The sequence below is a fragment of the Vulpes lagopus genome, chromosome 11 (assembly GCF_018345385.1).
Source record: "Vulpes lagopus strain Blue_001 chromosome 11, ASM1834538v1, whole genome shotgun sequence".
Lineage (NCBI taxonomy): Eukaryota > Metazoa > Chordata > Mammalia > Carnivora > Canidae > Vulpes > Vulpes lagopus.
In genome coordinates, this window is record NC_054834.1 from 11,106,423 (window position 1) to 11,123,584 (window position 17,162).

General features: G+C 39.3%; 1 protein-coding gene across 5 annotated transcripts in view; it reads left to right on the forward strand.

The window, feature by feature from the left end:
* Positions 1-17,162, forward strand: part of AMPH (amphiphysin) — a 220,821-nt gene that overhangs the window by 130,913 nt on the left and 72,746 nt on the right. For 4 of the 5 annotated variants that reach the window (XM_041773241.1, XM_041773242.1, XM_041773239.1 and 1 more), the window contains exons 4-7: positions 1,902-1,996; positions 3,909-4,004; positions 12,179-12,286; positions 14,483-14,568. In XM_041773241.1, coding sequence (XP_041629175.1) covers positions 1,902-1,996; positions 3,909-4,004; positions 12,179-12,286; positions 14,483-14,568 — 385 coding nt within the window. Of the gene's footprint in view, positions 1-1,901; positions 1,997-3,908; positions 4,005-11,732; positions 11,786-12,178; positions 12,287-14,482; positions 14,569-17,162 lie in introns of those variants that run through there. The other variant, XM_041773243.1, reaches the window with a different exon arrangement.

Here is a 17,162-nt window from a genome sequence, read left to right on the forward strand (position 1 = left end):
TTGTGCTTTCAGCCTCCATGAATAAGGCCTTATATAATTTTATTTTAAGCTTACATTCACAGTTTTATTTTTCACCACAAAGGTTATTTGTCCTACAACACCATCATTTCTTCTTCTTCCTCTTAAGACCTTCAGAACCTACATACCCAGCTGTTTATAATTTCCACCAGACTCAAGACAGATTTAAGGGAAAACTTTAGAAGCCTTTTGGTCTCTGAATGATGGGGGGGGGGCGGTGTCAACTAGTGGCTAATTTTTGAGGGGTACATTTCTTAGTAGAGGCTTGCTTGTTTTTTGGGGAAGGGTGAATACGGACCCTGGAAATCATGTTGCTCTGCCTCAGCAGTGACCACCCGAATAGGAGGGGACACTGCCTTTCTCTGTGTCTCTCATGAATAAATAAATAAAATATTAAAAAAATATATTAAAAAGGGGACATTCTCACTGCCTTGCATTCAAAGTGCTGGGGGACCGTTGGAGGTTTTTGTGTTATTTTTTGGCTGTCTCTACACTTACATGCCCTCATACCATCACTGCTGGGGCTTCATTTTTGGTCGTTTCAGCCAGTGTGGGCAGTACAGCGTGTTGTAAAGGGCATCCTTTTGCATGCCCAGTGACGTGCTTTGTGGAGAGAGGGTTGCAGGCTTTCCTACTTCCTGTGGCCTGAAAACCTTCAACCTTCTCAAGTGCAAAGACCAAATCTATATCTGAATGTTATTGGAGGAAAGAGAGTAGGGGTGTTCCATGCCTAGAGAGAAACCATTCTATGAAATACCATGCTGACTTTTGTGCATACTCTTCAAGGACATACCTCCATCACCGCAGACATCTTTTATTCTGTCCTTTTCCCATAGTTGAACTCTGAAGCGACTCCCTTAAATCCCACAAGCTTCAGGTTGAGTCTAGATGGTTGCAGCGTTCAGTTTCATGAAAACTTTCCATCATGGAGTCATGGGCATTAAGTTTATGAGATGCTTGTCGTTTCTAAGGAAACTTTCATATCCTCTAGTGGCCAAAGCCAAGGCACCAGTTGGGCCAGGTCTCTGCTTCCAGCCATTAAGGAGGCTTTGGTGCCAGAGGAGGCGCTTCTGCAAGTCACCAGCCAAAGCAGGCACCGTGGACTGTTCTCAGCCCTGTGCTGCTCCACCCAATGCACACTGTACCCTCTTGTGTTTTGAAGGAAAGGCAGGCAGAGCGAAGACTGGAAAAGACGTGATACTTTCTATCGCTGCATTGCACAAAAACACTTTATACCTTTCCTATGATTCTACAACTGTACTTTTCGCAACACCCACCACATGCAGGTCTAATGAAAATTCTGACCCATAGATTTAAGAACTCCAAGATTTCTGAGAGTTCTGATTCAAAACTCTATATGTAGCTTTTAATAACTGTAACAAGTACTTTTTTTCTTTTTTGTTTTGAAAATGACTAGGCCTGTTAAACCACTTCCAGCTGTTATGCCCTAGGATCCCGTTAATTTTGCTTCAATCTGTTTCTGTCAAAGGCTTTATTTCTCATATTTAGTCATTTAGGATTAGTTTTATTTTTAGAGCTCTGCAGTTTGATGGATGAGTTATCCTAGGTGTCCAGTCTATTTATGGTCCTTTGCTGCTTCATAAGTAACAGCATACATAATAGAGCACGTTGCTTTTGTTGTTTTCAGGACACCTTGTTGATTTTTTCAAGATGCAGTATGTGCCATTATCATGTAAATAATAGAAACACGATCAGATATGTTAGAGAGTCATGGGAAGTTGTGACTACAGTTGCAAGTGACAGTTGTGCCTTCACAATTTTTCCTTAAAGAATTAGTGTTTCTGCCGGAGAAAAGTAGTGGACAGTGGAAGAGGTGCCTCACCCATGTCTGTCCAACAAGAATTGTTTTTCTCCAACACTAGGGATGCAAGAGGCCTCAATGAAGCTCACCGAGTCGCTGCATGAAGTCTATGAGCCTGATTGGTATGGGCGGGAGGATGTGAAGATGGTTGGCGAGGTAAGAGCAAGGACCTCAGACCGCGGGAGGCCTGGAGGACTTCAGCAGGCTGCCACCACGTTGCACTTAATCACAAAGGGGGCACCATGTACTCAGAAGACACCGGACAGTTTTACCCTCCAGATCCTCCCAAACTCACTGTGATTATAAAACTACGGGGGTAGAGAGCTATGTGTTACGGAATATTTTTCTCCAAAATAAGAATAGTGTTTTTTTCTGTTTCTTACTATACATCTTAGCTCATTTCAGCAGCAGAATCAGGCTCATGGCATGATTCTGTGTACTGATTTCAACCCTGCACACTTCCTTCCCCTATCCTTTCTTGAAAGCAGATTCAGGAGGCACAAAAAGCATATATTTCACTTAAATGCTGCTGGTGCATTTGATGGACTGCAGAAGCTAAGGACAGATGCGGTCAGCCTGCTAATAGGAATATAACTTCCAGAAGCCTTTGTCCCTAGACATGTCTTAACACCTGAAATCCAATTTGTAGCTGAGGGCCATCTGGCTGGTGGGAAGTGAGAAAGTGAGTATGTTTTGCTTTGCAGAAGTCCCAGTGGGGTGGAGACCAGGGGTGGCTATGTCTGTATGGTGTTGGGTGCGTTCTTCAACTTCTCAGGCTTTAGCTTCTTTATCAGCAAAGTGAGAATAAGAATTCTTCCTACTAATAACACATTTTAATGGCTGTATATTCCTGTCATCACCAGTACATGTGATTATTACTGGTGTCAGCAAGTCGCCTATCGGGGCTTCTCTCATGTCCAAGTTCTTTATTAAAGAGCAGTGTTTGTCATGCCCACTTCACATGAGCTCACTGATGAACACGGAGGCACAGAAGACCTCTGGGATGTAGCTGCCTGAGCTCAGGAGAAGGTTTGATACGTGATGCACCGATAGGTTAACAGTGCAGCCCTCAGCTGGTGCATGACAATTCTGACATCCCCACATTGATCTTCATAATCTTGTTAAGACAGAGATGAAAAGATTTATTTGTGCAAAAAGTTCTTGGCTTTGTTACCTCTTTATAAAACTTTCAAAATAGAAATCTGGTAAAAACCAGCCTCCAAACACCACTTTCCAATGTAGTTATTAAATAATTATCTCTTCTCATGTATATTTCTTCAATATAATGATACCGTTTCAACATCATGTTGTTAAATGCTTTACTCGTGTGATAAATTTCCATTGAATGGTGTATAATTAAAAATTCATCATGAAAAGAATTTTTAAGGGAATAATAGAAACTTGCAGTAATAGCTTTCCAGAACATCACATTAAATTCTGTGAGTGGCAGATGCCACTTTGATGTTTGTTCCTTAAGAAAATGGCTACCATCCCACCGTGGTCCTCATAGGTCCTGCCAAGATTTTTGGAATCTTTAGTTGCAGATCCAAATAATGGGCTCTTGTGGTAGTGAAGGAGCTGAATGCTACATGTTCAGAGCATCTACTCACATCAGAAGACGAGCGTTTTCTTATGGAGGATTTAAGGATTTTTTGGCATGAATTTCTTGAATTAGGACCTGTAATAATGAGGATTAGTATTGAAAGTGTGAAAAAAGACACAAGAGAAAGTAAGCCCCCAAAAGTAGTTTTCAAAAGTGGTTTTCTCTCCCCCCCCCCCTCTCTTTCTCTTGTAAAAGACTTTGGAGTGAGCAGCTCAGGTATGGTGACATCAGGGGTCCATCTTTGCCATGTAACCTGTATCCTCAGTAGCCTATGCTGTCAATTAGAACGGGTAGTCTAATTGCCTTAAAATTTTACTGTATTATTCAATAATCCATATTTTTTCTAGCATCTACTATCCAGGGAAGTACTATTTATCTAATTTTAACCATTTCTGATTTTTTTTTAGAAGTTTGGCAAAAAGTATCCAATTAAAATCGTTCAGCAGCTTTCTCTTTTTCTCTCAGAAATGTGATGTTCTATGGGAAGACTTCCATCAAAAACTAGTGGATGGGTCCTTGCTGACACTGGATACCTATCTGGGCCAGTTTCCCGACATAAAGGTATTTTACTTTGTGTCTATAAAGGGAAGAATGGAATGATTCTATGTATTTATTGGAACGTGGGCAAAAGATAAGTGGAATTCAGAGTCCGCAAGCTGACATCAAAAACGGTAACTTTTCATTTATTTAAGCATAGAAGTTTTATTCTGTTCCTATCAGTTTGAAATGAAATATAGCTACAGAAATCACATTTTCCCCTTTAGCGAACTGCTTCAGCTTTTATTTCTCTACAGACGTCTTTTTCATACTCTAGATATAAAATTGCAAACCAGATACCAAAAATTCCAATCTTTATGTTCCAACCTTCTGATTGTAGAGCATTTGAGGAGAATTTCCATTAGTATTAACTGCAGTCACAAGGAAAGGAGAAACTTCGCTGCAAACATGAGAGCAAGATCTGATTGTTCCTTGTTTACTGTTCAGAGCACACCTGCATATTTTTTCTCTCCTTAAAATCTTCTGGTTCAAATCGAACTGTTAAGATATACGCATTTCAAATACATTAGCAACTGGGTCTAAAAATATCCTGTCTAAAACATTTGTCTTAACACTTAGATTCATTGAAGGAAACTATATAAGTGGAGGATTGAACATCGTAGATTTTGAATTGACTCAGGAGGTAGAGATTGTTTTAGTCCATCAGGTCTGTACCTAACAGATGGTAGCATGAATAGATCTGCCCCCCAGTTGTTTTTCCTGCTCAAGGAGGAGTACCAGATAAGAAGAGCGGCCCTTCTCTTCTAGGGTGAAGAAGGCCATGAAACCAACATCCATCCATCTACACTGCCTGAATTAGGTGACTTCTGATGCAAAGCTCCACTTTTAACCTGGCCTGCTTTGTAGCCATTGCCAAACACCAGGACACTAGCTGCCATGATGTGCACTGGCCTTGGCAATGGGACATCGTGAAACTTCTCAGCATTCATATCAACAATGTTGATTTCCTTTGTCCCATACGTAATACCTCACAACTAGTTGGCCAACATCCAAAGTACATTTCGGAACACGGGGGCACCAGACACAAATCTCAGTGGATCAGAATAGGTCTTGGTGGCAAAATGTCACAGAGAACAAATCTGAATGACGGATTCCCCTTGATATAACACTTTAGTAAGCCATTGCATGATGGTGTCCTAATTTAAAAGTGTAAGTTGGCTTTTTAAAAGTTTCTGAGAAATTCAAAAATTAAATTGAAAAAATTTTAGAATTCTGTGAGACTGCACACCCTAGCCTCTAGGGAATGCATCTTGGGATATTTTCAGATTCTTTGGTAGACAGCCACATTTTGTCTTAGACTTTGCAACATTTATGGAGCAGTCTTAGGATCATTATCCTGCTTCAGAATATCGTTTATTCAGTGGTAATTTAATCTCCATAAAAATCAGTTCCCAATAAATCAGAAGAGAATAGGAGAAAGCTTGGACTTCATACTTGAAAATTTCAAAGCAGTTTGCAACTAGTCTAAATTATTCATATAATACACCTGCATAGTATGGTTTAATGAAGCAAATGAAGGATGCGATTGACCAGAGAAAAACATATTGGAAAAATTGTTCAGTTTCAGGAACAAAAACTTAGCATCATCAAAAAAATTATGGATATTGATGGGATGAGCACTGGGTGTTTTTCTGTATGTTGGTAAATTAAACACCAATAAAAGTTAATTAAAAAAAAATTATGGATAGTCTTAGCTTTTATAGTACTGCTGGCCGTAGTTATTTGGAAATTGACCATACTCTCTAAGAGCATACAATTTTAGAAGACAAATGGACACAGAAGTACCTGCATTGAAACATAGATTAAAAAAAAAATGATGCAGCACCTGGGTGGTGCAGTGGGTTAAGCGTCTGATTTTTGGTTTCAGCTCAGGTCATGATCTCAGGGTCATGAGATGAAGCCCCACATCAGGCTTCCGGCTCAGCACAGAATCTGCTTGTGGATTCTCTCCTTCCTCTGCTCCTCCCCCAACTCATGCACATTTTCTCTCTGTCTCTCTCTAAAAATAAATCAATCTTTAATTAGATAAATTAATTAAATAAAATTATGGTAGGTGATATTGGTTAGTCTTTTTAGTTTGTTCCACATCAGAAAGGTGAAGAACTCAGTAGGACTTTTGCTTGAGCAGTTCTTTTCTTGAGCTCCATGGTTGAGGTCATGCCCAAAGATGATCCTCCAGTGACTGAACCATCTTTACACTAGAGATCTGGGCATAATGACACCTAGCTGGATGTCTTAAAAATAAGTCAAACAATATGCCAAACAATAGTGTTGCCTGCATCATGCAAAGAGGCTGATATGATCTTTCTCTCTTTCTCTAAAGTCACATTTATAACATCATACCGTACACATAGGGTTTCAACCAAGACAGATAATTGTGAAACCATTTCATAGGATAGAGAGCTGAGGACACAGCAGTGTTTAACGAGGAAAGGAAACCATTTGGATATGGAGGGTAGATAGGATAGCTGTTTCTAGTGAAAGATGTTTTTTTCTGTGAAGATACATTTAGATTAGTCTCTGTTCTTTGCTCACTGAATGCAAGGTAGAACTGGTTTAGACTCTATCACTTCGTAAAGTTAGTGCTGAATGATTATGTAATGAATGGGTTATTGATGGAAAGGGAGCTAATGATTAAAAATACTGAGTGGAGAATTTTCAAAGCGTGGAACACAATTGACTTCCTTGACTTCCATTGAAATCAAACAGTCCATGTGTAGTTAAAACGTCAGGCAAATTTCCAAATATTTACTGCCGCTCACCAGCAAGGGCTATGAAATACCATTCATGAGGGATTGATGTTTGAATTTTCCAACTGTGATTGGCAGGGCACCCAGTGTTATAGTTCTTATTATGCAGCACTGACATCTAAAATCAATGTTATAATAAGAGCCAGCTTGTCATCAACACAGGCAGGCTTACAGCTGTGAGCAGTTATTGTAAAATGTAGTTTAGATCCTATCTTGGCAGCCACACCTAAGTACCTACACGTATATTTACAGCAGTGCGCCAAAGTGAATTTTATTTTATTTTTTTTTTAAATTTTTTTTAATTTATTTATGATAGTCACACAGAGAGAGAGAGAGAGAGAGAGAGAGGCAGAGACACAGGCAGAGGGAGAAGCAGGCTCCATGCAATGGGAGCCCGACGTGGGATTCGATCCCGGGTCTCCAGGATCGCGCCCTGGGCCAAAGGCAGGCGCCAAACCACTGCGCCACCCAGGGATCCCCCAAAGTGAATTTTAAATTGGGGTTATTATTGAAATTTTAAAGAATACAATAAATTAAACTTTTTACTGTATAGGTCAGTGTGCAATGGGAAACCTGAAGAAATTTCAGTTGAACCATTCCACTAAACTATGGCTAAACTAGTAAATTTACTTAATTAGATTTACTACTGGGTGGTTAAATAAGAATTGCATCATTTTCCATATAAAAGCTAAGGTGAATGAACTCTACCCTTACTTAAAAGATTTACTTCTGTTTTCAAGTTTTTCAAATATGAGATAGGTAAGGAAACAAGATTGATTTGTATTTCCAACACAGGTATGTGCATATCAAAGTGAGTGACGGCCTTCAGAATAGGCACGTGGTAAGCCCTGCTCTGCACTGACTTGTCAGTTACACAAGAAAATGAGTCATATTATTTATTTTACTTCTTGTTTTTGAACAACAAAAAAAGATCATCTTGTGTACTCTTCCACCTTATTCCCAGGCTTGGAAGTAATTGAATTGTGGCTCCTTTCAAAAAATCACATTCATCTTCAAAAAATCAATATCTGCATCTTGGAAGATACTAAAGAAGACTTCCACACCCTGACCCCTTCCCTGAAAGTCCACGAAGCAGAGCTTTATCAGAGTCACATAGAGTTACACAAGGCCACTGCTTCAAAGAACAGTGTTCCTCTGAAGCTATAGTTAGGCGTTTGCTAAAAATAATGAGCTTTGTCACCTCGTAGGCACACTATACCCACCAAGGTTCCCTGCATGGCTTCACTGAATCCTGCCTAGACTAATTCATCCCATTATCTTTAGGCAAATGTGAGTAAGCTGTGCTTTTTACCAACACCAGTTGGAAGTGGTATAGGTGTAGAGGGTGAAGAGATTGGAAGCAGCCAAATGAGAGTAACTGCCCCAACCCACCTCTCACTGATCCTGAAGGGGGTGTAGAGAACTAGAATAGAGTGACAGTGGAATGATGGAGTAGGTCAGAGAAGTCAAGAGGAGGCTGGGGCTGGGGAAGCAGGTGAGGGCACCAGAGTTCAAGATATAAGGAGGCACTGACTCTTAGTTGCTGACCCTGCACCCATGTGACCCTGAGCAATTCTGGACAAGTTAGAAGTTAATCTCATGCAATTCAAAATTCTCTACATGTAAAATGGGAGTAATCCCTGCAACACCCATACTATAGCTTGCTGAGGATCTGAGTTATGACTGTGTTTGTATGCCATAAGCATATTAGTGTTGCTTTCTTCTTCCTACCACATAAAATTTAAAGGTTTTTAAGGGTCTCAGATTGGACTGGCTGGGCATAACTGGACCACTAGGAGTCTTTTCAAAGAGGCTAGATACTTGGGCCTTACCTCAGAGTAATTAAATTTGCTTATCATTTGCTTGTTAGTTATACCTCTTTTTAAAAAAGATTTATTTGTTTGAGAGAGAGAGAGAGAGTGCACTCACAGCCACATGCAAGCAGCGAGAGGAGGCAGAGGGAGAGGGAGAGAATCCTAAGCAGATTCGCCACTGAGCATGGAGCCCAACACAGAGCTTGATCTCACAACCCTGAGATCATGACCTGAGTCAAAATCAAGAGTCAGACACTTAACCAACTGAGCCACCCAGGTGCCCCCTACTTTTTTTTTTTTTTAAAGATATTTATTTATTTTAGAGAGAGAGAGCAAGAGAGAGAGAATTATCTCTTTACTTAAGTTTTTAGTGGTTGCTCTGTAATCTATAACATACATCTTTAACTTTTCCTGTGTAACTTCAAATACTATCATAGCACTTTTATATAAACAACATATCTCTAGTCCTTTCTTTGCTTCCTCTGTTATTATTGTCACAAATTTTTAATTTATATATGTTATAAACCACACAATACATGGGTTTTTTTTTGCCTTCTCAATTGCCTTTTAAAGAACATGAAAGTAGAAACCCAAAATCATGTATATATACCAGAATTTTATAATTTCTGGCACTTACTTTTTTTTGTGTGTGTGTAGCTTTCCTTAGTAGTAAAATTCCAATGATGAAGGTGAATTCTTTCAGCTTTTGTCTGAAAAAGACTTTTAAAAATTTTTATTTATTTATTTAGAGAGCTTGTGAACAGGGGGAGGGGCAGAGGGAGAAGGAGAGAAAGAATCCCAAGCAGACTCTGCCCTGAACACACAGTCCAAAGTGGGGCTCGATCCCATGACCCCAAGGTCATGACCTGAGCTGAAATCAAGAGTTGGATGCTTAACTGACTGAACCACCCAGGTGCCCCAGTCTGAAAGACTTTATTTCACCTTTATTTTTTGGAAGGTATTTTCACTGGGAATATAACTCTGAGTTGGCAGATTTCTTTTGCAGTACTTTAAAAATGTTATGTCATCATATTCTGGCTTGCATAGTTTCTCAAGATGAGTTTTCTGTAATCCTTGCCTTTGTTCTTTATTCTTCTTGATTTTAAGCAGTTTAGCTATGAAGTATCTGGACTGGTATTGTTTGGTGTTGATCTTTCTTGGGTTCTGTGAGTTTCTGTACTTTGATGTCTTCATTATTATATAAGTTTCTCAACAATATCTCCTTAAATATTGCTTCTGACTTAACCTCTCATATTTTTTGGAAACTACAATTAGACTATCTCAGACCATTTAATATTGTATTACATGCCTTGTATTCTTGATTCTGTTACTTTTCAACTTATTGCTCTATTTTAATAAGAATAGTTTCTCTTGATGTATTTTCAAGTGCACTGTTCATAGCTGTCTTAAGTGAAATTGGCCATCAAAGAAATATTTCTTCTCTGATACAATTTTTATTTTTACCATTTCCACTTGATTTTTTTTTTACTATTAACGTTTCTGCAGAAACGTTACCCCTAAGTTTATGTCTGTTATTCTCCTTTTCCAAGTGGATACTTTAATATATTAGTCAGAGGCATTTTAAATTCTTTGTTTTTGGGATTTTCAGCATCTGGGTCATGTCTGAGTCTGATTGTGTTGTTAGCTTTATCTTTTCTCATGAGTTTTCTTGTGTGTGTGTGTGTGTGTGTGTGTGTTTCATAATTTTACATTGAATCTCAGACATCATGTATAGTGAAGACCGAAGTAATATTAATGCTTAGAAATGGCATACATTTTTGTCAGGCCAGTGGTGTGGGGGTACAAATCTATCTGATCATGAACTGAGCTGGATTTATGTTTGTTGGTTATTATTATTATTATTACTGTTATAACTTTCAGTGAACTATGGCTTTCACATGCCTCTAGAATTGGGCTGCTTAATGCCTTGTGCTTATCTTCTAACATCTATAACGTTTTCAGACCCTTGGGTTGAAGTCTGCTTTTTGCCTCTTCTTTGGTCCATGTAGGGTAGGTCCTGGGATGCCAGAGAATTTTTCTCCCCATTCTTGCTGCCCATCAGATTTTAGTTCCTTGTATGCTTGTGGTGCAGAAGGGGCCTGTCTCTCTACACTTGCCCACTCTCTCCAGTGGTAGGCAACTATCGCTTGTTATTGAGTGATGGACTTGTAATGGGGGCAAGGCTCTTTTTTATTATACTTTCTTGGCCTGTCTTTTTTTTTTTTCGAGAGGGAAAGAGAGAGACAGAGTTCTTGGCCTATCTTCAGCAAAGTCAGCCTCATATCTGTGATTGGTCTTGGACAGAAGTTCCCTACCCCTGCCCTAGTGGAAACAGACCTCTGCTTGTTAAAGGAGTCAGACTGTGGTTGGAGAAAGGTTTTATGCCCCTCCCCAGTCAGGAGAGATTTTTTTCTTCTATCCTTCCTTGTGTAACCTTGTGTAACAGTGATATTTGCATATATCACAGGGGCCACAGGGTTTCCTAATCCTCTCCCAGGGCCAGATTGGTTTTGCTTCTCCTCCTGTGTGTTAAGCAGTATATCTTTGCTTGGTCTCTGTGGGCAGGGTTTGTTGCCCCCTCCTTAAGCAACCTAAAGCTTTTACCTTGTAAGAGAAAAAGATCCAAGCAATGGGCAGGGGTTGGTGGTCACCCTGTAGCAGCCATAGCTCACCTCATTCTCACTTGCATCTCAAGGGAGTGTCTTGTTGTCTTGTTCCCAGATTTTCTTAAAGCATCCAATGGAAGCTGAAGGAAAGAGCTTACCATAAATGCAATTTGTGTCTTGGGTACCCAACTTCCCAAAGGGACACATTATAGGCTATTTGGCTGACTTCTTCATGTCCACTTATATGGTGGTCACAACTTCTACTGTACCCTGTTTTTTTGGCACAAATGATTTGTTGTCTGTCTCTTATTCGAGGACTTTGACCTTCTTCCTAAATAAAAGAATTCAGATTATTTTGCTGCCTTGTGACCTTAGGTCTCTGATATAATCAAGAAGACTTATCCTTTTATAGATTATCCAGATTTTTTCTTGTCAGCATGAGAGTGACATTCTGTATTGCAGCTGTCTGTATCCTAAATGGAAATGGAGTCTCTAAGAATCAATATATTTTTAAGGCTCCTCAGGTGATTCTACTGACCCAAAAGATTGAGAAACACTTCTAAGAAAAATAACCTTTTAGGAAGTAAATCTGCTTGGTGGAACTGATGTTGGATGTGAGTATTACTAGAATTATAAAACCAAATCCCAATATCGTCTTCTTCCATGATCTTCAAAATGGAACATTTAAAGATTTAGAATAGAGGCTAAAAGATAGTATAGGTTTATTGCTCCCCTCAATCAGTTCTGGAATTTTTCTGATATCTGCTACAAATTCTACCTTCAACTATTCACGATCAGCCCAATTATTATTGGAAGGAGAAATATTGACCTAATGGTTTTTACATAAGGAATTGGACATGATAGTCTGATTTCCAGGTATCATTTGTTTACTGAAATTCTAGTTCACTTCGATCTCAAATCAAGATCCTCAGTTACTCTGGACAATGGAAGCATTTTATTAGTCAAAAAGAGAGTCTGTAACCATGCATGCATTTCCTTGTCGGCAGAATCGCATTGCAAAACGCAGCCGGAAGCTGGTGGACTATGATAGTGCTCGCCACCACCTGGAAGCTCTACAGAGCTCCAAGAGGAAGGATGAAAGTCGAATCTCTAAGGTAAGATGGATCCCACTGTTGACACCACTCTCTGTATTCTATGACCTGTAACAATTTTGCTTTTTGAAATTAAATACAAGCATGCCTCAGAGATATTGCGGGTTTGGTTCCCAACCATGGCAAGCAAATATTGTAATAAAGCAATCAAATAATTTTTTTTCAGTTTCCCAGTGCCTACAAAAGGTATGTTTACACTATACCGTGATCTAGTAAGTGCATAATAGCATTATGTTTAAAAACACAACGTGCATACCTTAATTAAAACACCATATTGCTAAAAATGCTATTATCTGAGCTTTTAGCAAGCCCTAATCACTAATGACAGATTGTGTAACAAATATGATAATAATGAAAATGCTGAAATATTGAAAGAATTACCTGAATGTGACACAAAGACATGAAGTGAGCAAATGCTGCTGGAACAGTATTACCTATAGATTGGCTTGATGCAGAGTTGCCACAAACTCTAAATTTGTAGAACACTCAGTATTGTGCTGCAAAGCACAATGAAGGAAAGCACAGTGAAATGAGGTGCACCTGTACTTCCTTTTTAAAGGAGGTTGGAATTAGGACAGAATTGAAAGTGAAACGTGGTACTTGTGGGCTGCTTTCCAGAATTTTTAATAAGTTTTTTCATGTTATTGGAGAGTTCACATGGCTGACACTGAATCATACACTTTGGTCTGAGTAAACCGTGGTCCCACCAACACAGCAGGGTCAGCAAATGTAATGTGTGCCTACACTTTGTTCTGTGTTTGTGGTCCATATTTGAAGCTCAAAGGCAGATTGAGATGGAAAACCAAATCTGAAATTCTAAGACATAACCTGTGACTGTCAGGGAGTACAGACATGTGCTGGATTTGTAGAATATTCATTTTCTTTTAGAAAACCCATTTCAGTAGCTTTTACTATGTATGCCAGTCACTTACAGATGCCAGCTGACACCTGCTAACTACTCCCTTTGCTTCCAGTCTTGCCTCCTCCTATCTGCCTACACACAGCTGTCTGAATAGTCTTTCTACATCACATATCTAGATCTGTTTCTCCACTGCTTGTCTTTTAATGGCTTGCATTGCCTATAGAAAACACATCTAAATTTCTTAGCGTGCGTAAAAGACCCGCACAACTTGGTTATGACTCAGCTATTTATCCTAAATGACTTTTGAATCTCCTTTTCCCTCTGCTCCTTCTTGCATACACACATCTTAAACTAGAGCTTCCATGACCCACACATCAGTTCCAGAGTAACCACAATAAGAGCTGCCCCTCATGTAAGACCCCATAGGTGCCAGGCACCAGGCACATCCACGTCATCATTTTCTTAATACTCACAATACCTGTCAAGTAGGCATTACTGTCTCTGTTTTATCAGTGAGGTATCTGAGGTGAAGAAAGTTAAAACAATCTCACAAGTTCACACAATTAGTAAGCTGGAATTCTAACCCAGGAAATGCCACCTTTATGTATGGTAATGCCTCTCCACCTGCTTCTTTAATGAACATTCTTCAAGATTCCTTTAGAGTATCACTTTCCCTATGGAACCTTCACTGTTTCTGTACCATCTTTCCCAATAGCATGATCTGCAACAGATAGTAAGCCCTATCTTGTAATTATTTAGACTTCTTGCTAGATGGAGAATTTCTTTGGGAAGCATCCATGTCCAATATCCAGAGCAGAGCAGTATATGGAGCAATATATAGCATATGCTTTTGTGGCCAAAATCTGCCAGACTACAGAAGCAACCATTATAATAAAGTCAGTTTTCATGTCTTAATAAAACTTAATATTTCACTGTTATTGAAAATAATTATGTGAATTTTATTTGTTTTTTTTTTTTGGTTTGTTTTTGAAAGAGAGAGAGAGCATGCACATGCACATGTGAGTAAGGGGGAGGGAGAGGGAAAGAGAGACTCTTAAGTAGGCTCCATGCTCTGCTGGGAGCCTGACATGGGGCTCAATCTCACCACCTTGAGATCATGACCTGAGCCAGAATCAAGAGCTGCTTGACAAACTGAGCCACCCAGGTGCCCCCCCCCCAATTTTGTGGATTTTAACCAGACAAATTTCTGCCCTTCTCAAAATGTTTCTTGGGTGCCATAAAGCTATTTGCGTTTTATGTTAGTTGCTGTTGTTGTCTATCAAAATGGCTTGTGTTCAATATTTTTAGTGTAAACACTTGTTATGTGTCATTTCTAGGCAGAAGAGGAATTTCAGAAAGCACAGAAAGTGTTTGAAGAGTTTAACGTTGACTTACAAGAAGAGTTACCGTCGTTATGGTCAAGGTAAAGTTGTTTCTGCACAGAGTGTACGCATCCCTTTTAGGAAAATCAAGAACAGGATATGCCTTCTCTTGTCTTTATTGCCAGTGATACCAAAGTGCCGTCCAGGAGAAGTGTTCTGTTTCTGTGCTTTTCAGCATGGTAGCTACCTGCTGCATGGGTGGATTGTTGAACACTTGGACTATGGCTAGTATGGTGGAGGAACTGAATTTTAGATTTAATTTATTTTGTTTTGATTCATTTAAATTTAAGCTGTACATGCCTCCAGCTATTACATCGATGGCACAATTTTAGACCTTGATAGATTTCTCAAGTGGAGCCCCCAAATCTCAGTAGGCATTAGGAGAACTGCCCCCTAACTTTGAAACTTACAAAGAGACCTTTTAGCTCTTTGGCAGGACTCCCTTTATTCCGAGAGGTCACCTAGTCTTCCAGCTTTGGTGCCAAACTTCTGCTTTCAGCTCCGACCTTTTAACCTGAACTTCATTCCCATTTGAAGTGCTAACTATTCTTCTTGCTATGGTTACTCTGAACTTCCTGTGGCATTAAGTGCATTTTCCATTCTTTGTTTTATTTCCCCCTCAGTGGTAGAACCAAGAAGTTGTTGTATGAAGTGGGAAGTGGGGCTTATGTGTCTCAGTTTCCATCAGCACCTCATGCTCCCATACCAAATAAACAGAATTGTGCTTATTGTATGACCCTGCTTTAAGGCAAACCCTCTAGCCCAGCTTCCAATCAGATTGGTACTCCCTAAAACCTTCCTACATGGAAATTTTGGAGCCTCTTCATGTCCCCTAAAGTTGTAACCATTTTGAGGGTTAGAGTGAAGTTTGTCCAAAAAAATTGAATTTGTCTCAATTTAGGCATTCTATGTTTATTTTTGCATTACTAAAATACCTAGAAGAAATTTTGGCTAGTTCATGGTAAAATCAGCCTGTAAGGCATTGTTCATTTCAATGTCCAACCATATGGTCACGTCCAACGATAGCCCAAAGTTCAATATGTGTGAAATGAACTCATCGCTCATCTGAACTCACTCATTCTTTCAATATCTGCATCTCTCTTTGTGGTACTATCATTCTTGGGCTCCCAGCCTGCAAGCTGTGGCATCAGCAGCTATCAGAAGCCAGATGACCATGAAAGGAATCAATCCATCCTTTTTCTCTGTGGTCTCCTGGTCTCCTCTCTCCCTGTTCTCAGTGCTATCACCCTTACCTTCACCATCCTCCTGTGGGTTATGATGGTGGTCTTGCCCTCACATTTGTGTCTTCCATCTCTTCCTGTATACCTCTTCATTCAGAAGCTCTACCTTGACATCTCTGTGGTCTTCTAAGGAGCCTACTGTGTGTACCCAAAAAGTGAGAATTTTGAGCAGCCTGAATATATAAAACTTCCAGGGATCCAGATGAGACAGATATCTATTCATAATTTTAATTGAGTTATTCATGCCTATTTAAGATCATAAATGAAATTATGGGTTTTTAAAGAAATATATATTTGCAGTCTTATATTTTAAGAAATACTTGTATCCAAAATCTTTATATCCATCTTTGACATCCATGTCTTTGTCCTCATTAAGGACACTCATCAAGTCAACCAGTAGTTCTCCAGAGTTTATAATTTTCCTCAACAGATATCCCATCCCAAGCACAAGTTGTCATTTGCATACAATTTAGACAGTTACCCTGTTCATTTCCCCTCCAGAGGAATTTTTGTGGTCTGAAATGTCATTACTTACTTCGTTGCTTTTAAAACTGATCTGTGCGAGAGCTTAGGTACCATAATGCTCAACACTTCCAATTATGAGATAATACTCCTAGGAAAATTGCCAAAATTGCCAAAGGACAGTTATTATTTGCCTTAATATCTATTGGGTATGTAACAAATTTTATTTTCCTAACGTTCTCTGTAAGCATCCAAAACTAGCATTGACTAATGTTCAGGCTTCTGTGTCTGCCCCAAGTAGTATTTGGTCATTCAGTATAAGTATATATTCAGTATACTTGTCAGAGTATCTTGTAATATGAGAGACTTTATAGGAACTTAAACACAATGGGAATATTTGAAGGACAAATTTTGGAGAGAAACCCTTCCCCTTATCTGGCCATTTGCAATCTAAATGCTTCAGTGCTTTTTAATCCACTGTCACTTATGCCTACACTCAAGGCTCTTTCCTTTGTATGTCAATCAGGTCCTGCCTTTTGATGAAGACCTAGTTTAGGCCTCTCTTTATTTTAAATTTTATTTTATTTATTTATTTATTTATTTATTTATTTATTTTTTTTTTTTTAAAGAATTTTATTTTATTTATGATAGTCACAGAGAGAGAGAGAGAGAGGCAGAGACACAGGCAGAGAGAGGAGAAGCAGGCTCCATGCACCGGGAGCCCGACATGGGATTCGATCCCGGGTCTCCAGGATCGCGCCCTGGGCCAAAGGCAGGCGCCAAACCGCTGCGCCACCCAGGGATCCCAATTTTATTTTATTTAAATTCAATTAATTAAATACAGTGTATTATTAGTTTCAGAGGTAGAGTTCAAGGATTCTTCAGTTGCATATAATATCCATTGTTCATCACAACAAATGACCTCCTTAATG